General features: G+C 52.1%; 1 protein-coding gene across 1 annotated transcript; it reads right to left on the reverse strand.

The window, feature by feature from the left end:
• Positions 1-13,012: 13,012 nt before the first annotated feature.
• Positions 13,013-26,069, reverse strand: MOGAT2 (monoacylglycerol O-acyltransferase 2; the record flags this gene model as incomplete). The annotated part of the gene is made up of 6 exons (XM_082844749.1): positions 25,972-26,069; positions 21,278-21,456; positions 16,202-16,406; positions 15,715-15,889; positions 14,582-14,781; positions 13,013-13,167 (listed from the first exon to the last, which is right to left on the reverse strand). The coding sequence occupies exons 1-6, from the start codon at positions 26,060-26,062 to the stop codon at positions 13,013-13,015; spliced, it is 1,005 nt and encodes a 334-aa protein (XP_082700875.1). The 5' UTR covers positions 26,063-26,069.
• Positions 26,070-26,371: the final 302 nt, after the last annotated feature.

A 26,371-nucleotide genomic window follows, 5' to 3' on the forward strand; every position in this document is an offset into this window, starting at 1 on the left:
GAGCTATCCCAGGATCAGCAGGAACTTCATCACTCTGTGCCCCGGTGCAGGCCTGGCTCAGATTTGTGGCTCAGTTAACAGTGGACTGACCAGTGAATAAGTACAACAAAGTCATGGACAAAGTGCTATGGGGGAGCACCGAGGAGGGAATGGTAATCGAGAAGGTTGAGAGATGACGACATTTGCTGCTGGACCTGAGATGAAGAGTAGGATTCTGCCCAGCAGAAAGGAAGGGGAAGGCCTTCAGGCAGAGGCTACAGCCAGGCAGAGGCCTGGAGGTGGGAACCATGAGCACCCTGATATGGCTGGAGAAAGGATGCTGGAAGAGGGATGCAGGCAGGGGAGGAGATCAGGCTGGAGAGGTTGACTGGACCAGATCTGAGGGGCCGTGTAATCCCACCTGGGCTTCACCCTGTGGGACGGGGCCAAAGGAGGAGTATGACCAGAGCACCTTGATTAGATTGGAGGGTTAGAAAGATCAGGTGGGTGGGTGGTTTGGTGGTGTGAGGGCTTGGGATGGGGCGATAACACGTAGTCCCAATTTGGGCCTTTCTCACATACACGGGAATATTCACCAAAGGATGCTGAGGCAAGTCCGAGGGCTGAGAGGGGCACTTGCTTCCTTCTGGGTCACCTCACAGAGTGACAACTCCCTCCCGTCGGTCCCCAGCTGCCATGCCCAGGGCTCCTGCTTAAACAGCTCGCTCCACTTTGGCTTGGATGGAAAACCAGACCCAGAGGTAGAGTAACCCAGAGAGGATGTTTCTTAGCAGCTTTCTGTGTCCTGGGATGACTGCTCTTTCCTGCACGAGGCGGGTATGGGGAGCGCATACCAGGCACTGAGTTCTCCTGGCCCCTCCCCACTCATTCCAGCACCCCTCTATGCCCGTCCTAATGCACTGCTCTGCTGCTCCTGCCAGAGTGTGGGCAGGACAGCTCCAGGACCTGGGTCACCTTTCCTGCATCATGTCCCAACCCAGGGCTTTTCCCACAGTGCTTTGGCCAAACCCCAGATGGAGAGGTCAAATCAAGCCACCAAGCTGGGTTTGACCAGGGTGGGCTTCCCCAAAGGTGGCACGTCCCAACGCCCCCTTCAGTCAGGAAGGTTGTGCTGCCATTAGGAATTATGGGTGCAGTTTTATGGTTTGTGAGGGGTTGGATACTGGCACCTCTGAGACCCCTAACAGTGATGGCAGCCTCAGCCCCTCCACTGCACAGAGGAGGAGGTGAGTGGCCGGTCCGCAAGGCAGAGAGGACACCTGTCCTAAGAGAGGCACAGGGCAAAAGGCAGAAACTAACAATTACAAGCGCTCTGCTCCATGCAGGTCCTGGCCTGTGTGAGCTCACCCGGTCCACGTAGCCACCCTGCCAGGAGTGATTACCACCCTGCTTTGCGAATGAGGTACAGGGAGATAAAGGCATTTGTCCAAGATGAGACGGTGACTAAGTAGCGAAGCTGGGATTCACATCCAAGTCTTCCTGAGCCCCAAGTCCATGTGCTTTCTCTGCTTCACAAGGCTGGGGTGGGATGGGGGAGACGGGGAGTTCCTAACACTGGAGCTGCTTGACAAAAGGAAATTCCCATCCTTTTCCTCCTTTAAGCTTCTCTCATAGCCCTGTGAGGTTGTTGCCATTTTGTAGTTGGGAAAACTCAGGCTCAGAGACCCAAAAAGCTTGCCAGATGTCAATGCTGGGGCTGGGATTTGAACCAGTTCTCATGGCCCAAGGCTAGGGCTTGTCTGGGTCAAACTCATTCCCGGTGCTGGGCTCACTTGGAGGGTTGGAGGACAGAGGTGATGGCAAGGGGAGGGGGGCCTGGTGTGGCTTTGCGGTGCCACATGTCACCAACCTCCTCCTTCCCCATCCAGGAATTTGCCAGGCAGGGCTGCTTCGGGGCGCGGAACTCCCTCCCTCCCGGGACTCCGTCCCTCCCTTCTAAATCTCTCCTGTCCCCCGTCTGAGTGATTTCACCACATGCTGCTTGTCCATCGGGGCCAGATGGTGTACAGTCCCAGGTGCCAGGCTAAGGAGTCTGCACTTTATCCTCAGAGAAATGGGGAGCCACAAAGGGCTTTAGCAGGGATGACATAAGGTCAGTTTTGGCTTTAGAAGGATCACTGTCCAGGTAAGAACACCTTCAGTGTCACCTCCATGGCACCCTTCCTGACTACCTCTGCCCTGTATTAGTCAGGGTTCCCACAGGCAACAGCATAGCTGTAGTTGGGTAATTTGAGGAAATTTTAATACAAAGACTGTTTGCAAAGGTGTAGGCAGGATACAGGGAAAAATTCAAGGGATGGTGCAGTACCCCAAGGCCAGTGACATTTTGGGGGGCATGTGGCCTGAAGGGCAAAGGGAGGAGGCCAGCTGGAGTGGGAGGTGTGTGGAGAGGGCTGCCTGATGGCAGCTGTGGCACAGACAGCCCATAGTGACCTAGCAAGGTCACTCACTCTCTGTCCCTCCCTCCCTCCCATCTTCTGCCAGGACTTTCCAATGGCCAGAAGGTAAAGGAGCCCAATGACACAGTCTATACAGAGAATCCAGGCAGAGTTTACGGTAGAGAAAGGTGGAGAGTGGGTCTGGAGGGTAATGGCCCTAGGAGGGCCCTCTCCACCTCTGTGTCCCCATTAGACCCCTAGCTTCTTTCTTTCAGAGCATCTATAACTCTGAGTGTCTATACACATGTCCTGCAGAGAAGGAGCTACTTGAGGGCAAAGGTAGAATTAGTGTGCTCTCTGTGTCCCAGTGCCCGACACCGGGCCTGGCTCACAGGAGGGACTTGGCTAATGTTGGAAGGAAGAAAGGAAGAAGGAGGCAGGGAAGGAGAGAGGGAGGAAGGAAGGGAGAGGTGCTAAGGATGTAGACTGAACTAAAGCAGTGGTGGGTGAAATGTAAGAAGGGAGGGCTGGGGCTCCCTGGTGGCGCAGTGGTTGAGAGTCCGCCTGCCAATGCAGGGGACACGGGTTCGTGCCCTGGTCCGGGAAGATCCCACATGCCGCAGAGCTGCTGGGCCCGTAAGCCATGGCCGCTGAGCCTGTGTGTCCAGAGCCTGTGCTCCGCAACGGGAGAGGCCACAACAGTGAGAGGCCCATGTACCACAAAGAAGGGCGTGCTGGAGAGATGCTGAGGCCTTAGAATCTCTAGGACTTGGTGACATGGAGGTAGGGCTGAAGCACAAAGAGATGATTGAAGATAAGTTCAGGTTTCAGACAAGAACCCAGGAGCACTGACCTCCAGCTCTAATGCCTGACCTGGGGGTACGGGCTCAGTAGTGGCCTTTGGCCCTGTCTTGTGGGACAGGTCTGGCCGACTGGAGAGGAATAGGCCTGAAACACTTGGGAACCAGCCTTCAGAACAATCCCTACCCCATTTTAGCAAGTTTTTATTGCAAAACATACAGAAAGTGCCCCTTGCATCATTCCATCTGTAAGTTTTTTACTCAAGTCTCCCAGGACCTTTCCCCTGCAGGGAAGGGATGGGGAGTAAATCTCCCCTCACACTGAGAGCTCCTCATGCGTGCTTTGTTATCCATCCCTCCCTCTTGCTCACCTTTCTGGAGACCCTCCTAGCCCTGTGCTGATCTGGGGGTGCAGTCCTTACTCTCTGGAAGCCTGCATTCTGGGGGAAGAAACAGACACATTAAAAGACAATTACTGGGCTTCCCTGATGGCGCAGTGGTTGAGAGTCCATCTGCCGATGCAGGGGACACGGATTCGTGCCCCGGTCCGGGAAGATCCCACATGCCGCGGAGCGGCTGGGCCCATGAGTCATGGCCGCTGAGCCTGCGCATCCGGAGCCTGTGCTCCGCAACGGGAGAGGCCACAACAGTGTGAGGCCCGCGTACCGCAAAAAAAAAAGAAAGACAATTACTATGTGTGGTGATGGATGTTAACTAGACTCATTGTGATCATCTCACAATATACATATATCAAATCATCATGCTGTACACCTGTAACAAATATTACATATATATTTTTTGGCTGCACTGGGTCTTCGTTGCTGCACGTGGGCTTTCTCTAGTTGTGGCGAGCGGGGGCTACTCTTGTGATGCACGGGCCTCTCATTGCGGTGGCTTCTCTTGTTGCAGAGCACAGGCCCTAGGCTCGTGGGCTTCAGTAGTTGCAGCACGTGGGCTCAGTAGCTGTGGCTCATGGGCTTAGCTGCTCCACAGCATGTGGGATCTTCCCGGACCAGGGCTCGAACCCGTGTCCCCTGCATTGGCAGGCGGATTCTTAACCACTGCGCCACCAGGGAAGCCCACAAATATTATATGTTAATTATATTTTTTAAAAAGACAATTACTTTTCATCAGTAGTTTTCCCAGCTTTCCTTAGCAGTGAACTCTTTTCTTCAAATGCAGTCTTGTTCAGAAGCCCACAAGGTGACACAGATGACATGTGATTGTTACGTACTGGGTTCAGGCCTCAGTATCCCTATGCTCCATCCAGGTGGGAATAAGTAAAGTATCTCTTTCCTAGGGTTGTTGTAAGGGCTAAAAGAATGAACGAAGTGCCCAGCACAGAGCCTAGTATCTAGTACTTGACAAATGTTATCAATAGAAGAGATATGATTGGAACAGAAATTGGGAGGCCAGATTTACCAGGAGATGGGGCAACCTGTCCAACAGGTTTGAACAAACATAATGGGGGAGGGAAGGGTAAAATGTCCCGAGTAACCATTAAAACTGGAGGACGCTAGGAGTGACAAAGAGGCATCCCAGCACGGAGATGAAAACATACCCAGAGGAAAACCACAATGTGAGCGACGGTCCCAGAGAGCAGAAGCCCAGTAATAGTAGCCTCAGTCAGAGGAAACTGGAGATGCGGTGTGCTTGATTTAGCTTATCTTTCTAAGCAAAGGCCAGTGCAGGCACGGAGATAGGTGAGACTCAACCCTGCTCTCAGGGAACTTGCAATCTGGGGAGGCACTCTGGGCACAAATGACTGCAATGCAGGGAGGAAGTTGGCGGGGGTCAATGAAAGGGGGTTCTGGGTAAATCAGGAACAACTTCCTGGAGGAGGGTGCAGTCACTCTGGGCCAGAGCTAACAAAATACACCACTATGCTACACTCCGCTGCAGTGGTTCTCAAACTTTCCTGTAAATCAGAATCACCTGGAGTTACAGGTTGCCAACAAACACATGAGAGGATGCTCAACATCACTAATCATTAGAGAAATGCATCAAAGCTACAATGAGGTATCACCTCCCACCAGTCAGAATGGCCATCATCAAAAAACCTACCAACAATAAATGCTGGAGAGGGTGTGGAGAAAAGGGAACCCTCTTGCACTGTTGGTGGGAATGTAAATTGATACAGCCACTATGGAGAACAGTATGGACGTTCCTTAAAAAACTAAAAAGAGAATTACCATATGACCCAGCAATCCCACTACTGTGCATATACCCTGAGAAAACCATAATTCAAAAAGAGTCACGTACGACATTGTTCATTGCAGCTCTAATAGCCAGGACGTGGAAGCAACCAAAATGTCCATTGACAGATAAATGGATAAAGAAGATGTGGCACATATATACAATGGAATATTACTCAGCCATAAAAAGAAACGAAATTGAGTTATTTATAGTGAGGTGGATGGACCCAGAGTCTGACATACAGAGTGAAGTAAGTCAGAAAGAGAAAAACAAATACTGTAGGCTAACACATATATATGGAATCTAAAAAAAATAGTTCTGAAGAACCTAGGGGCAGGACAGGAATAAAGATGCAGAGGTAGAGAACGGACTTGAGGACATGGGGCGGGGGAAGGGTAAGCTGGGACGAAGTGAGAGAGTGGCATGGACATATATACACACCAAATGTAAAATCGATAGCTAGTGGGAAGCAACCACATAGCACAGGGAGATCAGCTTGGTGCTTTGTGACCACCTAGAGGGGTGGGATATGGAGGGTGGGAGGGAGATGCAAGAGGGAGGAGATATGGGGATATATGTATATGTATAACTGATTCACTTTGTTATAAAGCAGAAACTAACACACCATTGTAAAGCAATTATACTCCAATAAAGATTAAAAAAAAAAAGAATCACCTGGAGGACTTGGTAAAACACAGCTTGCTGGGTCCCACCCCCAGAATTTCTGATTCAGTAGGTCTGGGGTGGTGCTGAGAATCTGCATTTCTAACAAGTTCCTGGGTGGACGCTAAAGCTGCTGGTTTGAAGCCCACTCTTGGAGAATCACTGTTGAACCGCTTTGCACTGAGGAGATGACAGTGCATCTCAGAGAAACTGCAGGAGGAACCTGTAGTTTCTGGGGGGTGATGGGAAGTGATGTTCTGTGGGGGAAGCATTGGAAGACTGGAGGTAGGGTGGTGCAGTCCTTATTTTTCCGAAAGGAGAAGCAGCAGCTTTCATGAACTACAGCAGGTAGTAACAGGTGCTAAACTTCAGTGCGTATTGTCTGCCAGTTCTGGTTTCAGGTATATTACCTGTGTGGATTTATTGAAGCCTCAAAACAACTCTATGGAGTAGATACTACTGTAATTTGTCTCATTTTACAGTTGAAGAAATGGAGGCACAAAGGTTTAAAAACTTGCCCAGGATCACACAGCTAGTAAGAGGCAGAGCCAGGATTTAAGTCCAGGTATTCTGGCTTCAGAGCCTATGCTCTATAATAGCTGCAAAGTCCTGGCTGGTTCTGAGGTCAATGGTATAAACCGCATACTTTAAAGGGTGGCCCTGGAGAGAAGGAAGCATTGGTTATCAGGAGCTGAGGTTGAGTTAGCAAGAAGGAGTGATATTCATGCACCAGTTCCCTCTCCGGTGGCTTCACTGAAGTCCCAAGCTGGCCCAGGCCTAGGCCCTTGAGTGTCAGCCTAGTTCATGAGCATGAGGATGACCAGCAGACCAGAGTGGGCCGGGCCAGGGAAGAGTAGCTGTTCCAGGTGGGAGCTAACCCTAGGGTGAGGTATCCTGGCAGCTCCAGGTTCCACTCTCAGCCTGGCGTTGTGGGGCTTTAAAATCAGCAACCCACACAAGGATTTTGACACAGAACATGCAGGAGACAAAGAAGGGTGTAAAGCAAATCTTTTACCTGAGATAAGCAAGATTAGAAGACCCTGAAAGTCTGCAGAAGCGGGTTGAATCTGACAGGATGATGTTGAAGAGGAAGAAATACAGTCAGGAATTGACCAAATGGAGGGGCTGGGATCAGGGAAGGCTTTCTGGAGGAGGTGGTGTCTGAAAGGACTCCTGAAAGACCAAGATGAATGACATTTGGGTAACAGGTCTTTCCAGCAGAGGGAAGACCTTGTTGCAAAATGCTGGCACTAGGGGAAGCTCGATGTCCTAGGGAACTGGCAGAAGCTCAGCAAGGCTGGAGGAGGGTAGGGAGCAGCTGGCAAGGAAGGCAGAGCCCACCCTGCAAGGGCAGTAAGCCGGCTAAGGGGCCAGAGGCATCCTGAGGGCACAGAGAATCCACTGGGCAGTTTCATCAGGGGACTGATGTTGTCAGACCTACACTGGGGAGGTCCTTCTGGCTCCAAAGTGCAGGGTGGATCTGGGGATGGCTTGAGAGTGATTTGAGTGGAATGTAGGGCAGCCAATTCGTGGGGGCTGATGGGGGTTTTACAGGCCAAGAGGAAATGGAGGACTTTATGCAGTATTTATTTAACAAAAGAGGAAAGAAATGTCCACAAAATTTTAGTTGACAAAAATCAGAGTAAATAATTGAATACAGTTTTTTGTACTACAGGTCTACTCTTGAGAAGGGCAGAATTTTTGGAGAGTGACATTTCACCTAACTGGGGCTCAGTCAGCATCCCCTGCAATCAAATGATGGCAGACGTTCATCTGTACGAGTCATTCTTAGCCCATAGGTCGTTCAGACACAGAGTGTAGTTTGCTGACCCTGGTCTAGACCAGTGGGCCTGGATGGAAGCAAGTGAGAAACAAGGATGCTCTCCCCTCCGCCCACAATGGACCTCCAGCAGCCTCTGCCACTCCGTTGAGAGATGGCCCTTCTTCCAGGGGCTCAGTGAAAATCATCGCTGTTACTAGGAGACGGACCGAGATTCTTTAGCAATAGGAAGATACCACGAATGTGAAGGTCTGTAATCATCATATCTCAGAGCACAGGGACCTCAGAGGTCCCTGCCCAACCCTCTCCCAAGGCAGGACTAACATACATGAGTTTCTTGGAAACGCAAAATATTCCAGATATGGTAAGTGACCTTGGAGGTCTCATTGGAAGAGCTGGTATTTGAATGCAAGTCATAGGATTCCCAGCTGGGGCTCCTTTCCCTACACAGCCCTGGCCTGCCATGGACCTTGGCTAGCTTGGAGCAGAGGAGCACACAGAGAAGGAGTAGGGTCAGGACTCATCTGCCCAAGACAAGATGCTCTTCAGGCGTCTGCCTTCCCCAGTTTGTGGTTTAGGGGCAGATCAAGTCTCCTAATTTACATACATTTGCATACAGAACTTTCCCTGATGAGGAATCTGAGGCTCCAAGAGAATGAATAGTTTGCTTGGCATCTGTGGTGGGCTAAAAAGGTGGCCCCCCAAAGATACCCATGTCCTAGTGCCTAGACCTGTGAATATTACCTTATATGTGGAGAAAGTGGGTCTTTGCCTATGTGATTAAACTAAGAATCCTGAGATGAGATTATCCTGGACTATCTGGATGGGCTGTAAATGGAATCACATGTATCCTTATAAGACAGGCAGAGAGAGACTTGACTAGCTCTAGAAAGGAGAACGTGATGTGACAATGGGAACAGAGAAAGAGATTTGAAGATGCTTCTCTACTGGCTTTGGGGATGGAGAAGGGACCCATGAGCCAAGGAATACATGTACCTCTAGAAGCTGGAAAAGACAAGGAAACAGATCCTCCCCCAGAGCTTCAGGAGGGAGCATGGCCCTGCCAACCATCTGTAAGAGAGACAGAGTGCAACTGGGAAGCATCCACCTGGACTCTAGATTCTTAGAAAGTGGCACAGGGACCTGACTCTGCCCTCCCCTGGGGTCACTAAGACAGACAGCCAGTTCAGCCCCAGGCATCCACCGCCCCTCTGACCCGGCCCATGACCCGCTCCAGCTCAAGCACCTCCCAGGGCTCCTTCCTACCTGGGGGACCAATTCTTGACTTCTTGACTGGACATCAGTTCCCCCAGACGGCAGGCCAGGAGGCACCGTCAGGGACCCTGCCTGCCTGCCCCACCTCTATCTCAATAGAAGTTTGCTGCACAAAGGCCTAAACCTCAGCCTCCTGCTCCCCTAAACCTCACCTCGACCCTGACCCTCCCCAGTAATTCTCACCCACGAGTGCCCTGCCCCTCCCTCCTCTCTGCTTTGCTCGCTCAGCAGCCCCCATGTTCCTGCCTCGCCCCCTCCTGATACCTAGCAAAGCCCAGCCCCCCTGAGAGGGTGAGGCTGGGCCGGCCACGTGGCTGCTGGCAGAGCTGTGCTGGCTGACCCCTCTCCCACCCGTCATCGGCCACGTGGCTGCTGGCAGAGCTGTGCTGGCTGACCCCTGTCCCACCCGTCATCGGCACCTGGGCCCCAGCAGGCTCTTTGTCCCCGGCGGATAATGATGTCTGAGAACTTCTCCCAGGTCAAAGGGCAGCCTGATTTCAGGAGACCGCAGCTCCGCCCATCCCTGAGGGCCTCTGAGCCTCTCTACCCCGCCTGACAAGCCCTGTGGTCCTCGGGCTGTCTGAGTTGGCCAGTGTGTTGGGTGGGAGATCTTCCGAGGCAAGGCCCCTCGGGCAGGCTGGGAGCCCTGAGGGGGTGTCAGGTAGCAGGTGCTGTGGAATATCGGACCCTTGCTGTGCAGCTCCTGGCTCGCTGTATCGATGGGGAGGTCAACTACTTAAAAAACACCCCAGTGTCAGCACTCAACACATAAAAGGACATTTTTGTTCACACAAAGTCCAGTGTGGATATTCCTATTTGGGTAGCTCTCCAGGCAGCCCTCCTCTGAGATCAGGCTCTCTGCTCCTACCTCGTGTGACTGATGTCTTCGACATGGGGCCTGCAAGGTTGCTGTGAAAGAGGGGGGATCCCCTTCCCTCTGCCCCAGCCAGGCTTTCCCCTTCCCCCCATCTCCCATTCAGGTGCCCTAAGTCTGATGGTCACCTTGTACTGCCTCCCAGCCAGGTCAGGGGTCATGGCCATGGTTCCCACCTCTGACTTTTGCTCATACCTTTGCCCCACCTGGGGCCCTGCTGTGTGGCCAGCTCAGCCTCTTCCTCCAGGCAGACTGCGTCCGGCAGCAACCACAGCGTTGGGCTTGTCCGGTCCAGTGTCCTGCGCTGTTGCTGTCGCTGTTGCTGCGGGAGCACCAGCAAGTCGTCCCCAGTGACCTCACCTCCAGGTGTCACACCCTCCTATGGTGTGGGCTGGACTCAGGGCCTCTCATCAAAGTGATGGAATTAGGAGGCAGAACTGATGGCCTGTGACTCAGAGACTAGACTGTAGAAGGCATTTGGTTTTTTCCTCTCTCTCTCTCTCCCCCTCCCTCGTGATTTGCTAACTCTGGGATAAGCAGTGTCATTGACAATTGGCAGCCCTCTGGACAGGTCCCCAGGCGGGGGTCTGAAGCCTTCTGCCAGCAGCCGTGGGGGCGAGCTTGGGAGTGGATCCTCCAGCCACACTCGAGGCTCCGAGATCACGGCCCCGGGAATAGCTTGGCTGCCTCTTCATGAGACACATGAGCCTGAACCCTCAGCACAGCCCCTCCAAGATCCTGGTCCTCAGACACTGTGAGACACTAAATGGTGGTGTGTAAAGCAGCAAAGCTTTAGAGTATTTGATCTACAGCAACAGAGAACTAGTTTAATCAGCTGAGAGCAAGTCCCGGACTCACCCTCACCCTTGCCCAGGCCTGGCCTGTAGGGCCCAAGAGGAGGTGCGGTGTGAGTCATTTATACAACTTCCCAGGCTGACCAGGGATGCTGAGGTCCCCAGGTCCCAGGGCACTGACGGTCACAAGGATGCGGTCTGGCCTCGGGGTTCCCAGTCCCCTGGGAACATGGTAGATCACTCACCCATTCATGGTCATGGCCTTTTCACCTCCAAGCTAGCCCACAGGATGGGTAACCAACCGAGATTCAGGGCAGTGGGGCAGAGAGCAGGGTCGAGGGTGGGTGCGGTGTGCTAAGGTTTGACAAAGGAGGTGACCTTTGATTGGGTGGAGGAGAAAGAGCATCTGGGGAAAGGGATCAGCAGGTCCCAGGACATGGCAGGGGGGAGAGCAAGAAGACTGAGAAGAACCAGCAGCCAACCCACAGAAGTGTGGACATGATAAATCCTTGCCTCCTTCAGCCACTAAGGTCTGCAGAGGCTCCTTACCCAGCGGGCAGGTCCTTCCCTCCTTGGCAAATCTTGCCCTTCCTTCACAGCCCCGCCCACCTGCCACTTCCTCCGTCTTCCCCTGGGGGAAACCATCACTCCCCCTCTGAACCCCAATGCCCTGATTCCCACTTCTCTTGTGACCCTATAGCACCCACCTCATAGGGTCAGAACAGGCCATCATGAGATGCTGGGCACATCTATGACCCGACTCCTCATTACACCTACTCCCTACCATACCTCACAGGACATGAAATGGCTAATTATGTCATAATACTATCTATACCCAGAAAACCGAGCTCGGTATTGTGATCCTTATTCCTCCAATGATAAAACTGAAGCTTGGAGGAGATGTGACTTGCCCAGAGTCACTGAAAAGGGTTGGGCCAGGCTTACGCCCAAATTTACATTCTCAGAACGCCCCCCATTTGTACTTATGGGTGTGATTATACCTTCTGGAGGGAAAAGGCCTTATTTTCTTGCTCCAGGTGTGGGAGTTCACAGTACTGGTCCTACCCTACCATCCTGTCCTTTCACTAATGACACATGTCACAGACCCAGGAACCCAGAGTTCTTCTCATCAGGGGTGTGTCCCCATCTACCCTGCTTGTAGACACATAGGAATATTCACTCCTCATGTCTGGCCTTTGTTTTCTGGCTGGGCTACCCTGTATCTTTACATAACCAGTCCCCTTCTCTCCCATAGGACAGGCCAGAAGTGGTAAGTTGGAGTAGACGGGTCAGGAAGAAAGAGGCGACATGCCATTCTTTGGCCCATCTGATCCACCATCTGGGAAGGGGAGACAGGGCAGCAGGGATGGGGGGCCAGGCTGGGGGGCAAAGGTGAGGCTCTGACCAGCGCTCCCAGGTGGAAGTGGGGAATATGAGAAAAAAAGTAAAACAGAATCTTTCATTTGATGAATTGACATTTATGGAGCCCATTTTTTATACCAAGGTCAGGGCTGAACTTACAAAGGATGGAGTAGGAGTTGCCTCGTGGATCTCTCAGCCCATGTGATGTCAGAGCTGAGACTCAGAGGTCATCCTAGTCACTCGGGGAAACTGAGACTCAGAAGGATGGCGAAGAAGTCCACTCCCGGGCATTCAGCCGATGACAGTGCAATTCTCCTTCCCTACCTCTGGACCCCTCTGGCTGCCATTTCAGGGCTCAGAGGACTCAGACACTCAAAGGTGCCCAGGGTGAGTGCAGGGGCTTTGTGGCCTTGCCCTCCTCTCCAGCTCAGGGAGGGAGGAGCTGGGACAGGCAGGATGTAGGATGAGGGAAATTGTAGGAGAAAGGGCTGCAGCTGGTGGCTTCTTGCAGCTGTCACTCAAGGCAGAGGAAGAAAAACCTGGTAATATTTCCTGCCCACTGAGTGACAGGACCACAGAGGACAGAGAACCCGGACATTATTCCCTCCCAGCATCTCTCCCATTTCTCAGGTGGGCAGACCAAGGAGAGGGCTCCTTGCAGAGGGGTCACAGCAGGAGTGCAAATCACCGATGCCAGAGTCTGGTCTCCTCTGCCATGCTGCCAGTTGTGACTCGGGGCCTGGCATGGGTTAGAAACGCAGGAGTCATCGAAGGCTTTGGAGATGTGCTCAACGGACACCTCCGCGAAGCCTTCTGGGATCACAGCCCCTCCCTCTATTCTCCCTAATGCCAGCCCTGCCCTTTGGGGCAGCCCCTCCTCTGGGGAGGCACTAGCAGAATTCCAAGTGTTGGTCACTGGGGACGTTGTACTTGAGCTTGTGGGCTTCGAAGAGGTTGCTTAGCTCCTTCATGTAGCGTTGGTGCAGCCTGTCCACCTCTTCCTGTGAGGGATGCGGTGTCTTCTGCACCTCGATGGGCGTCCCCACTGCAAGACACAAAGGAGTGAGGTGGCCCAGAGCAGGAACCACCGGAGTTGCAGTGCCCTTGGGGTTCACACCACAATGGTCATCGGTGCAGGAAAGTGCTCTTACTGTCTCACTTTCAATTCTATTTTGGGTGATAAGTTCTAAGATGTTAGGGCAACTCCAAGATTCTGATATATTAACAATACCACCAGCTGGCATTTACAAGCAATATCTCCTATAATCATCCTAACAATCCTATACGGATAGAACCTGCTATTATTCCTCTTTGACAGGTCAGGCGATGAGGCTCAAGGAGGTTAAGTAACTTGTTCGAGGTCACATAGCCAGGAAGAATCAGTGCCAGGTGGTAAGCCCTGGGGGTGTGTTCTTAACCTCCAGGCCAGGTGGCTCTGGGAGTCTCAGATACCGTGATGGGAAGCGCCTGTATGTCTTGGGGGGAGGCGGCCCACAGCCCAAGCACCCTTCTTCCCCCCTCTCTCTCCATGCTGGCCTGCAGTGCCCCCTTTCTAGGGAGGGATCGGGAGGCCCTATGTACCTCCTTCCTCTGGTTCTGCCTGGCTCAGGAAGAAGCTGCTGTGTTCTTCTCTTGGGAATGGCTCTGGAGGCAGCACATGTGAATTATATTCATGAAAATATTACCACACAACCCAGAGGAAGTCATGGTGTAGGGGACTGACCAAGTCTGTACTCAACTAAGGAATGACTGGGTGGTTGGAGATGAACAGACCTCTCTCTACAAGCTTTGCCATTGGAACCTAGGTGGAATCCAAGAAGAAAGCAAATGAGCTGTCCAAATAGCTGCAAAGACGGTGCTAAGTCCATGCACTGAAGCCCATGCCCATCATTTACAGGAAAATCCCTCAGGCTCTCTTTCATAGCCTGCTGATTGCTACTTTACACACAATTCTAACACCTGGAATGCCCTTCCCTTGTATCCATCTTCTCCAATAAGCCTTATGAGATCACCTGGTCAGAATTAAACCCTCCTTCTTTGGTATAATAAAAAAGTCAAATAGATCCTGACCAAACCTCAACTTATTTACTCAAGGGCAGGGTGTTCTTTTGGAAATGATTTAACTTCTCTGAGTCTCAGTTTGCCATCAGTGAAATGGGGATGACAGTCCCTGCCTCCAAGGTTGTTGGGATAACTGAGCTGCTGCATGTAAGGAGCCAGTACAGTGCCTGGCACACAGCAGGTGCTCGGTACTCAGTAGTGGCTACTGTTCTTTGTGTCTCTGTTAGAGTTCTCCTCCCAGACTGCCTTATATCTGCCTGTGTAACTGTTTCCCAGTCTAGAATGTGAGTTCCACAAGGTCAAAGATGTGTCTGGCCCATGTGCATGTCCCCTTGCAGCACACAGCCTGGGCCCCTTGCCCTGTAGGTTTCCCCATCCCAGCCTGAGTCTTGGCTCACCCACGGTGGTGATGGGCTGGCGGTAGGGCATAAGACCAAAGCTGTACTGGAAGACACCACGGCCATGGAAGAGCGGGAGGGAGACTCTCATGATCTTCTGCAGTCGGTTCTGGGTCCGGCGCAACCAGGAGCCAGGAGAGTTGTCAACCTGGTCAAATAGGTCATTCTCCCCAAAGGAGAAGATCGGCACCAGAGCTACCCTGGAGGGAGATAGGAGAGAGGGTTAGGAGGTGCAAGAAGGTGCAAGCTTGTCACCTAGCTTCCTGCAGGGACCCAGTGACCAGGAATTAGGGTAGAGAACAGAGCCCTGGGCCGGAAGTAGGAGGCCTCTGGTGTCTCCCAGTCCTGCTATGGCCTTGCTTTGTGATTGTGGGCAGGTCCCAGCTCTTCTCAGGACCACTGCCTGGCAGTTGTAACATGACAGGGAGACTAGAATGCTGCAGAGAGTCCTCCCAGGTAAAAAAAACATTTGCAAACTTTGGAGAAGTCTGACCTGCCCCAGTTAGCTTGTATTCTTCAAAGAAGCTCCAAGGTAGGAGAATAGTTCTAAGCAATGCCCCAAACTCCATTCTCCCAGATCCCCTCCGTCTCAGATCTAATGCAAGCTTTCAGCAGTATGACCCTTGACACTTAGTCCCTTTAATCACCAAATCTCCCTTCTAGACTCTTCTCTGGGTATTTGGGAATGAGACAGTACATCGTCACCAACACAGAATCTTCATTGTGAATGGATTGAGAATCTCCCTGCCAGGGCTTCACTGGTGGCACAGTGGTTAAGAATCCACCTGCCAATGCAGGGGACACGGGTTCAAGCCCTGGTCCGGGAAGATCCCACATGCCTCGGAGCCCCTAAGCCCATGCGCCACAACTACTGAAGCCTGGGCACCTAGAGCCCGTGCTCCGCAATGAGAAGCCTGTGTGCCGCAATGAAGAGTGGCCCCCACTCGCCGCAACTAGAGAAAGCCCACATGCAGCAACAAAGACCCAACGCAGCCAAAAATAAATAAATTAAATTAATTAATTAAAAAAAAATCTCCCTGCCAAAATAGGATCTGCATTAATCTCTGCTGTCTTCCCACTAAAATACAATCCTTGCCAATCTCCAATTGAACGAGAGCCCTCTCCCCCGATACCCGTGCATCAGGGCGAGCCTGATGAAGCCCTTGCGGTTCCGCAGCAGCAGCCTGTAGGCTCCAGGCCTGGCGTTCAGTGCCTCCTGGGAGCCCCCAACAATGATGGCCACCAGGTTGCCACCTCCCTTCCTGTTCAGAATGTGAGCGGCGCTCTCCTTGTCTGATGAGACCAGCCCTGGGGAGAGGAAGAAGGTCAAGTATGGTGTGAAGGGGGCAGGGATGGTGGAGGAGGATGTGCTCTGGGCTCCACCCCCCCGAACTGGGAGTTCCCTGAGGACTGGGACTGAGTCCTCCCCCTCTTCCCAACCCCTTGCCGAGCTCCTTGCTGGGCACGGAGCTGTGGGAAGTGCTTCCTTGGGTCTAGCCTCCTTCTCCACTACACATGTTCTTGGATTAAGCACAGAATTGTTAGGAGTCCTCCTTAAGATCCCTCCTCCATGCCTCCAGCCCTCATCTTCCTGGGCTACCCAGGGGTGGGAAGACTCACCCCCTGACATGATGTAATCCCTGAAGAAAGGGGCCCAGAACCACAAGTTCAGCATCATCAGATGTGGGCGGATGCCGGGGAACAGTGAAGAAAAACCGGTGCTCTCGGTGCACAGGTTGGTAAACGCTCCAGCCGCCAGGACCCCGTGGGGGTGGAAGCCCGCGAGGTAGTTCCGGGAGGCGTCCAGCTCCACGGTCTTGACCAGCTGCGGGGACAGCGACCTGGTGAGTCGGGGCTGGCTCTCAGGCCCCCCCTGATTCTGCCGTCACCAGTGTGACCTGGAGCAGCTTACTCCCCCTCTCCGAGCCTCAGGCTCTTATGAAGATGGAGATATGCGTTTGAAGGCATCTAGGGAGACTGTGGTGCCATCTGTGTCTCAGACTCGCTGCGGGCTTCGGACAAATTGCTTCCCTCTCTGGCTTTTAATTTATCAAATGTGGACATCTGACCCTGTCCCACCTACCTCCCAGGACTGCTGAGAAGCTCAGGTCCACGCGTGCCATGGAATTACCAAGACTACAGGACAGGATGATCATAATTGATGCATTGAATTATAATTGGTATAGTTCATACACCATCAAGGGCCACACAGGGGTGCCACTATGCTTGAAGAGCCCTATTTTAACAAAACTCCCTAGGAGAGAATTTGGCGCTTAGGACCTGGGAGTGAGCATTTGCAAGATATATCAGGGGTGGTTGAAAGAGCGTGCAGACCTGGAGACTGGCCCTAGTCCTGTTAACCCCTCTGTACAATGCAAATGTCTCCCTGGTGGTTCTCTGCTCCCCCCATGTCAGACCTTCACTGCCATCCACCCACCTGTTCCCCTGCCCATTGGCAGCTCTGCCCTGGTCTGGTCAGTCCTGCAGCATGGCGGGTGCCAGGGAGACCACTAGATATTGTAGAGGGAGTGGGAGAGGAGAGCTGTTTGTCATTAGCAGCTTCCAGGCAACGTGGGCTGAGGGTGGAAGGAGAGGAACTGAGTTAACAAGTGCTGCTCCCGCCATTTACTGGACAGGCTTCAGTGTGCAAAGATTACTGCCGGGGCACTGATTGTGTGTGTGACCAACCCCTGCTCCACTCTGCCAGTAACTGCCGGGCCTGCCCTTTACAGAGCCCTGTTATCTGGGAGGCACAGCCATCAGAGTTGGAGGTCCTGAGGCCCCTGGCAGGAGGCTCCCTGACAATTCTGCACAGGCCTTGCAGGCGTGAGCAGTCCATTCCACTCTGGCTCAGCTCTGACACCGTGAAAGTTCATCCTGTCACCAAGCTGAAATTTTCAGAATGACCCTGAGGATTCTTGTTGCCTTCGGGCCCCAGAGGCCTGGCTGCCGGCTCTCAGAGCAGCCTGGTGGGATCCAAGGGACAGCAGTGGGGGTCTGATCCTATCTGCCCTACCCAAGCTGAACAGCCCCAAATTGTCCTGTCCTTGACCTGGACTTGATCTCCGCAAATCCCCACCCCCCCGGTATGCCCTCTGGTTACCCTTGACCCTTTGCAGAAAGGCTGAGGGGACCATAGGTGGAGGCGCCATTGCTTCCCAGATGAGGACAAACTTCTTCCACTCGTTCGGTGGGGATTTATTGGACGTGAAAATAAGAACAAGCAGAGATAATTCTGGTTATTGCCATTGGGAAAGGTGCTTCCTTAGGAGCCCATCTCGGTGTGCTCCTGAAAAGCATACCTGGCTCCCCGCACCGAAGCACTCGCTTATGCATTCTCTTTCTCAGCTAGTGGGAAAATAATTTTGTACAACCTGCCTAAACGCAATGAGGCAGTATTTATCGATATTACAATGGAAAAACGTAACTGACCTTTTAGGCCAGCAACTCCACTGCTGAGGAAGTTAGCTACAGAATTTCTCATACTTGTGCAAAATGACATCTGAACAAGATTATTAACTGAAGTATCATTTTTAGTAATACCAAAACTTGGCATCCACTCAAATGTCCATCAACAGGGCCCATTTAGACAAATTATGGAACATTCACTCATGGGCCACTGTGTAGCCATAGGGATGTACGACATAGCTCTTCCTGTCCTGATACAGGAAGATGCCACAGTTGCTCGTCAGGTGAAAAAGCAAAGAGCAAGACGATGCGTGCAGAACGTCACCAGCTGTGCCGAGAAGGGTAACAGGAGGTGGAGACAGCTCCTCCTGGGGGAAACGTTGCCTGATTCTCCACCATTAGCCCTTTAGGAAGGCTAAGGGTGAGGTTGGAAAGCTCCAAGACACAGAGACTGTGCCCTAATTTTGCTTGAAATTCACCACTAGATGCTAGTTTGTAAAATCACAGTAAGAACTGATAGAAGCTCAGGGATCCACATGCATTTGACAGGGAAGGCAGAGGCTTGTGAATGTGGGGAGCTCCAGCAGAGTGGGGACTCCTTATCCGGGACCCCCTGCCTCCCGGCCACCCTAAGATCCCTGCAGGGCCTGCGCTTTGAAAGTATGTGGAAGAGTAGGAGGGTCTCCAGGGAGGTGGTGGGGTCCAGAATCCGCAGGCCCCAGCGCCACCCCTGCAGGCTCCCAGCCCAGGACAGGCAAGTCAAAGTGCTCATCTTCTCACTCCCTGCAGGCCTCTTGGTGGCACTGCCCGCCCTCTGCAGGTGGTGATGCCACAGGCCTGCAGCGGGCGACAATCCTGAACACTGTGCGCATGGAATTTCTGCAAAACAAGTCCAGTGTCCCAAAGGTGTCAGTAGTCCCAGGGTTGAGAAACCCTCCTGGGGGGCTAACTGGCTGGGGCAGCAGGAGGATGGCGGGTAGGACAGGCACAGAGCTGCTCAGCATCAGGTTCTGCAACTGTCAGCAGCTCCAGCTGTAAAGAGAGCCAGATGCTGTCCTTTGGAGGTCACGGGATGGCAGGAAGACAGCCCCCTGGAGAGCTTTCAGTTGAAGAGCTCCAGTTCTGTGGAATGGCCTGCACTGGCCTCCATTACCTTCTCCCTAAAAACCTCTCCCGCCTCACCCCCAGGTGCACCTTCTGCTTTAGTCACACTGTTGCTCAGAAACCATGCAGTGGCAGGCTCTGGGCCTGAGCTTGCGCTCCTCCCTTCGCAGGCCGCCTTTCCTTCCCTGGTGGACTCAGGAGTTAGCTCACAGTGTGGAGTGAGACCACAGAGCCAGAATCTGCAAAGCTCTACTTGAGGCCAGAAACCACTTATAGTTTTCTTTGGCTTGGTAGCTGGTGTCACAAACACTCTCAGGCTACAGGCCATACTTTCCCATGGAAACTCTGGCCTTCCTGGCACAGAAGAGCGAGCCTGGGAAGAGGAGCGGGGGGATGGGAATTCAGAATCTCAAAGCTCAGAAGTCCTGGGGTGGGGATGAAGGACTCTGCCCATGACATTCCCATGGCTTCCCTCGGGACCCAGCAAACCCTGCTCGTTTCTGCTGACAAGGTCCTGGGAGGGCACCCTGCAGAGGAAGCAGATATGGGGTTGAGGAAGACTGCCCCCACCCAGGCCCCTCAGGTTGGCTCAGCACTGCCCACTTGCTCTGCCCTTCAACATCTGTCACCCCTAATGAGCATGGAAGCCTCTGCCAGCCAACTTCCTGCCCTCTGCCCAGCCCCTGCCCTGCTGCCCTGCCTTGCCCTGCCCCATCCCACCCCTTCCCTTTGCCCAGGAGGCCCTGCTCACTGGATGCTAAGGGCTCCTGCACCCGAGCTGTTGCCCAGCCTTTGCTAGTCCTTGCTGGGCTCCAGAACTCTCAGAAGGGAGCAAGGCGGGAACTCTGACTCTGCTGCTGAGCGCCCATGACTTGGCCAAGCTGTTTACCCTCTTTGAGCCTGTTTCCTCCATTCCCTATCGCTTTACCAGCTGGGGACCTAATTTCTGGAGGGCCAGGAAGAGGTGGGGCTCCCAGATTGGGGTAGGAGAAGCCATGCAGGTGTGAAGGGCAGAACAGCCAGTCTCTGGGCTATCAGAGTCCTCCCTAGACCCACAGCCATGCCCACATCTCCCCAGAATCCTCAGCAATTCAGTAAAATAATACAAACTACTAGTTTACCGAGAACATACAAACATACTTGCTGTCTCATGGAATCCACACAACCCAATGATGTATGTGGCATCATCTCCACTTTACATATGAGGAAACTGAGGCTCAGAGAGACTGTGTAACTCACCCAAGGTCATGCCACTTGTATGTTGCAGAACTGATCATAGAACCTAGTCTGTTCAGCTCCAGAGGCCACACTCTAGATGTTTCTTCTCTCCTGTTTCCAGAGGAGGGCCACCTGCCCCTGCCTGGCACCTCTCTGAGTCCCCATTGCCTTCCCCATCCTGTCTGGACAATAAATCATCCCTGCCCAGCTGCTTATACCCACGAGTTTAGTCTGTCTGGGATTCAGGAAAGGAGCCAAGGTCAGTTCACTCAATCAAGGATTCTGCTCCACTCAGGACTGAACTTTGGGTCCAGGGTCAAGTGTCCAAAAGGCCATGAGGTGCCCTGAGTCAGAAAGTCAGAGATTCAAAAGCACTCCAGTGGGAGGGATCAGTGTGCTCACTGGATACATTTGTAAACTAAGATTTAGCATGGGGCAAGGCCTTGTCCAAGGATGCCTAACATACCAGAGTGAGGGGAAGAATCTGAGAACAAGTTCAGGGTCCTCTCCCCTGTCCCTCTAAACTGACTAAATGCACAAACTTTAAATCAGTAAAAGAGCTTTGTATGTGAACTTGATCACATCCTTGTCCCTCTCTAGGGGTTCGTCTCCTCATCTTATGAAGTGTGGGGCTAGAGGGTCTCTTAGGACCTTAAGTTTATTACCTTCACCCCCAAGCATGGCTACTGAGGGGTTTATAAGATACATATGTGTGCCACACTACATGGCCCACAGAGCTCCTTCAAATCCTGTTCATTCATCAGTCCTCATACTTGCCCCAAATCCCTGCAGGTGGGAAACCACGGCCAGACAGAAGCTGGACTCTTCCCCAGGCCACATAGTGGTGGAAGCCCGGCTCCTACCTCGCAGCCCAGTATTCTGCTCACTGCACACAGGGCCGCACTTCCCCACGGACACGTGGGGCACTACGGTCCTGGCCACATCCCAGCCAGCCCCATTACTCACTGTGACGGGGAAATAGTCCTTCATGTACTTCCATATGACCCAGCGCCTTACGGCCTCAATGCGCCTGCCCCCCTGCCATGGCTTGTCTCGGTCCAGGTACCACCAGGTTGCATACAGGATACTGAAGATCCAGAATCTTGTGAACAGGAGACCAATGAAGACCACAATGCAGATCTGGGCTGGGGAGGGAAGCAGGAACCATCATCAGTGGTCAGAGGGGTGAAGGATTTCCACCCTTATGCCCAGCACCAGCAGCACTGTCCTGTCCAGCCCTCACCCCAGGCAGAAGGGGTCAGCCTTCCCTCCCCTCAAAGAGGAAGGAATGCAGCCCATCCAGTGTCACACTGGGAGCCTGGATTTGAAGCCAGGTAGGCCTAACTCCAAACTCACTTTTTCCCACTGCACCAGGCTGCCTCATTCACTCCAGTCTCCCCCCTCCACCTCCTCTCTGTCCAGTTAAGTATCTGTATTCACCAGGTGCTCAATAAATGGCTGGGGGAGAAGTGACTGGTTTAACTGTTTCTCGTTTCCACCCTTTGGGCCCTCAGAGAAAAAGGAGACATTCTCTCTGCCCAGCCCTCTCTCTGTCCACTCTCGCCCATCTTTCCATAGATAAATTCTGCCAGATCCCCCCTCTAATTAAAGTCCTTCCATGGCTTTCTCATAACTTTAAAAACAGCCCACGTAGCTCAGCCTGGCATTCAGGCTCCCCACGGCTGGTCTGATCCCCCTCCCACTCCAGCCTCACTCACCCACATGCACCCCATGCTCCGGCCACATGAAACTGCTCAGTGTACCTACACTGAGAGATAGAGTTCCTTCAATCTCTTAGCTTTTGCTTATGCTGCTTCCTCTGCCTGCCATGCCCTTTCCTGATGAAGGAGGCAGGAAGAAAGAGGCCAACTTGTGGCTGGCCCATGGGTTGGGGTGCAGCATGGCTAGACCAGGCCAAGTGAGGAAATACCTTCTTATCTACGATTCCAAGTCCCTTGCAGCAAGCTAACCCTGGCTTCATCTCAGGGTCAGGGGGTCTGTGGGGCTGACCCTTACCTGATGCTAATGGAACATCATTCCCAGAGAATATTTCTCCCTCCCCATCCCATTCCTTCCTCTCAACACCATGCACTCACACTCTTAAAAAGGTCAGCCTCCGGTTGTATTGCATCTGAAAGTGGGGTAGACTGGGTCTGTCATTCCTGGCAGGCTTCCAGGAGAAGGGGACTTTTGACCCAGTCTGAACAGTAGTAAAATTCATAAGCCAGAGAAAATAGGTTGGGGCTCACAGATTTTCAGTTTACACAGAACACCTGTGTGCCAGGTGTTGGTGGTTCAGCCGTGAACAACAGAGAAAAATTCCTGCCCTCGTGGAGCTGACTTTCCAGTGCTGTGTTTGGGGCACTTGTTAGTTTTTTTAAATTTCTATGGTGGTAAAATATACGTAACATAAACTTTATCATCTGAACCATTTTTAAGTGTACAGTTCAGTGGCATTAAGTTCATTCACATTGACCATCATGACCATCCATTCCCAGAACTCTTTTCATTTTCCCAAACTGAACCTCTGTACCCATTAAACAAAAACTCCCATGTCCCCCTCCCCCAGCCCCTGGCAACCACCATTCTCTTTTCTGTCTCCTTGAATTTGATTAGTCCACAAACCTCACATAAGAGGAATCATAAAGTATTTGTGTGTGTGTGTGTGTGTGTGTGTGTGTGTGTGTGAGACTGGCTTATCTCACTTAGCACAACATCCTCAAGATTCATCCATGTTGTATGTTTCAGAAACTCCTTCCTTTTTATGGCTGAATAACATTCCATTGTGTTATTTGCGGCATTTGCTATACATTCATCCATCAATGGACCGATGGACAATTGGGTTTCTTCCACCTCTGTAGCTTATTTTAAAATAGCATTTAATTAGTCACTAATAATGAAAAATGGGGAGACTTCACACTCAAACCCATTCATCTGGCGTCTCTTGAACATCAGGAAGGAGCGGCAGCCCTGAGTCACTGCCATCGCAGGCAGCTCCCCTCCAGGCATTTCCCCTCCTTCCCAGGCCTGCTGGCCAATGGCTGCTGGAACCCGTGCTCTCACATCAGCCTCGTGATTCCTGGAGGATTCAGAAAAGGATGAACCACACTCCTGGTGAGTTGATCACTTTTTTGTTTGCCTTTAAGTTTTTTTAATAAAAAACTTGGAAGGGAAAGTTGCAGAAGAGTGGGAATGAAATGACGCCATTTGCATGAAGAATAACATGTCCACCCTTGTGGATGCGCATGCATAGAGGCTGGAAGGACACCTGCAGATCTGGAGGGAGGAGGCAGACGCCAGGAGGTAAGGGATAAGGATGGCTTGGCAGTTGACTTAGATTTTATCATTTTTATTTATATAACAAATATTTAATGTGAGAAAATGGTAAAGAACCTCAGCTAGGACTCTCTGCCCTTGGGCAAAATCAAAAGTCTATGTGGGTTGATCCCCCTTTCAGAAAACCGCCTCTAGAGAATAAAACAGAGTTGTTAATAGTGGCTCCCTGGAGGGAATTCCCTGGCCGTCCAGTGCTTAGGACTCCGCGCTTTCACGGCTGCTTTCACACAAGCCACGATGTGCACAGCCCAAAATACATAAATAAATAAATAAATAAATAAATAAATAAATAAATAAAAATAGTGGCTCCCTGGAGGGTAGGATTTGGGGAAGTCTTTCACTTTTAGGATACATATTTTGTTTGGATGTGCTACAACAGCACGTATTCATTTTTGTAACTAACATAGCATGTTAAGGTTAGGAAAAAACCCACGCAAGAGGAACTTGCACTTGACAGAAAGAACTCTCCACCATCCCCCTCACCCTGAGGTCACCTTTTAACTCCTGTCAGCAAGCAAAACCCAAACTTGGGAATCTTTTCAATCCCTTAGGAAGGGAGACACCTTCTTTCACCTTGTAACACCAAGGGGGAGAAATGTAAGAACCCACTTTACTGAGACCCAGAGAGGGTATGCAAATTGGCTAAGGTCCCAGAGCAAGCTAGTAGGATGGGACCTGGCATTCAATTCTACTCTTTTGTCTACATCATGCTCCCAACATTCATTCATTCAACAAACATTTATCAACACCAACTCTTCTAGGAGCTGGAGACGCAGCTGAGAACAAGACCATTTGAATGGAGTTTACCTTCTTCCTGTGTGAGTGTGTGAATTATAGAGGAGAGGAAAGGAAACTGAGTAAACATGTAACCCACTGGAAAGTATTTGTTTCTGGGCCCTGAGTCCTCAGTGACAGGCCCTGGTTGACCTCTCTGGCCAATTCTTTGCCCCTCCCCAAAATGCCTGCTCTATGTCCAGCGTGAGCCAGCTGTTCACAACATGTGTGGTGTTTACTCCCCCACTGGAAGTCCTTACTCTCCTGCCAGTCTGTAAATCCTGCCCTGTGGACTCATCTCCTAAGTATCCTTGAAAAGGGGCCCTTTCTTTCCACTCACTGCCAGACCAGGGGAGGCAATCTTTTTCTTAAAGGGCCAGATTGTAAATATTTTAGACTCTGAGGCTATATGGGGCGACTTGGAGGATATTATATAGGCACGTAATCGTTTGAATTACGCAAACATTTAAAATCTAAAAACTATCCTTGGCTCATGGGCTGTACAAATGCAAAAACAATCAGTGGGCTGGATTTGGTCCATGCCACATGGGACCCTGATCTAGCTGGTGGCTACTCCCTGCTATTGGTCTAACCCCCACACCCCAAACACAGCAGATCCATAGACTTCAGGCACTGAGACCTGTCACACACAGATTGGACCTTGTCACTCCTGTACCAAAAAGCCTCCTGGGCTCCCCTTTGTCCCCAAGATAAGGGACAAGGTACAAGTTCCTGCTCGTGGCGCGAGTGGGCTCAGATCCCTTTGCTCAGCGACCCTCCCTCTAGCTCCAGACCCAGCGCTGCTTGACCTCCCTGTGCTGCTCCTGACATTGCCAGGATCCCCGGCTGGGCTGGGGGTGGGCACAGACAGTCAGACACACTCCTGCTGGGAAAGCTTTCCCAAGGCCAGCTGGGCAAAATGTCCCTCATCCCCTGTAATCCCCGGGCCTCAGCCCACCTGGCTCTGGGTCCCCAGTGCCCTTTGCCCAGGAGCCAGCCTACTTGTCGGCTTGTGGCCTCCTGCCCCTTCTCCACACCTCCTCCCACACCCTCAGCCCTCTCTCCTCCCTCTACCACCTTCCCTCTCCTCCTCTGGCAGTAGGAGGAGTCCAGACCTACAGCCTTGGACATTTAAGGCAATTAGCTTCTCTGCTCATCTGTGGAATGGGGTAACCGGGGATATTTTAAATGTTTTAACAACCCTTAGGGCAGAGACACAGGTCAATCATCAGGGATGCTAGGGGCAGGGAACTGGAGGGCTTGCTTTAGCTGCAAAATTTCGGGGAGCTTCTGAGCGAGGACATGGGGTATGTGTATTGTATGTGTATGTGTGTGTGTGTGTGTGTGTGTATGTGTGTGTGTGTGTCTGTGTGTGAAATGGCTATTGACCAGTCTGTAAAGAGTATGTCCACAGTTTAACGCCAGTGTAGTGGCATCAGTGAACAGGCTGAACACTAGCCCTGGGGGGCGCACTCCCTACCCTGTCTGGCGCCAGCAGGTGAGATGAAGAATCCCATTGCCTCCCACCCCCCCAGCCCAGCCCACCTTACCCAGAGCCAGAAAGCAGAAAACCCACTGCAGGACCACAAAGGTCTGCATCCTGCGCTCCCATGGCACGGACAAGGGTGCAAACTTCACCATGCTGTCTCTTTGGTTGATTCCGGCGTCTTCTCTGAGCTCTGCTGTGGTCTGAGGCACCTACTTACTGGTTTTTGCTGCTGCCAGAGGTTGAGTAAGCGTTAGTGGTTGGGGAGGAGGGCGCCCCACCCCACACTGCCCAGCCCAACGCCTCCCTGCCCCCACCCTGGCAAGGATCTGTTTCCTGGTAGAAAGCTTTGAACCCACTTGCCCTGGAGCCAGGTAAAGGAAGGAGGAAGGGAAGGACATTTGCCTCCTCAAGCAAAACCTTATCTGCCAGATGCCTTTCTCTGTGCCTGAATCTTGCCCTCC

The sequence above is a fragment of the Leucopleurus acutus genome (assembly GCF_964270905.1).
Source record: "Leucopleurus acutus genome assembly, chromosome: 8".
Lineage (NCBI taxonomy): Eukaryota > Metazoa > Chordata > Mammalia > Artiodactyla > Delphinidae > Leucopleurus > Leucopleurus acutus.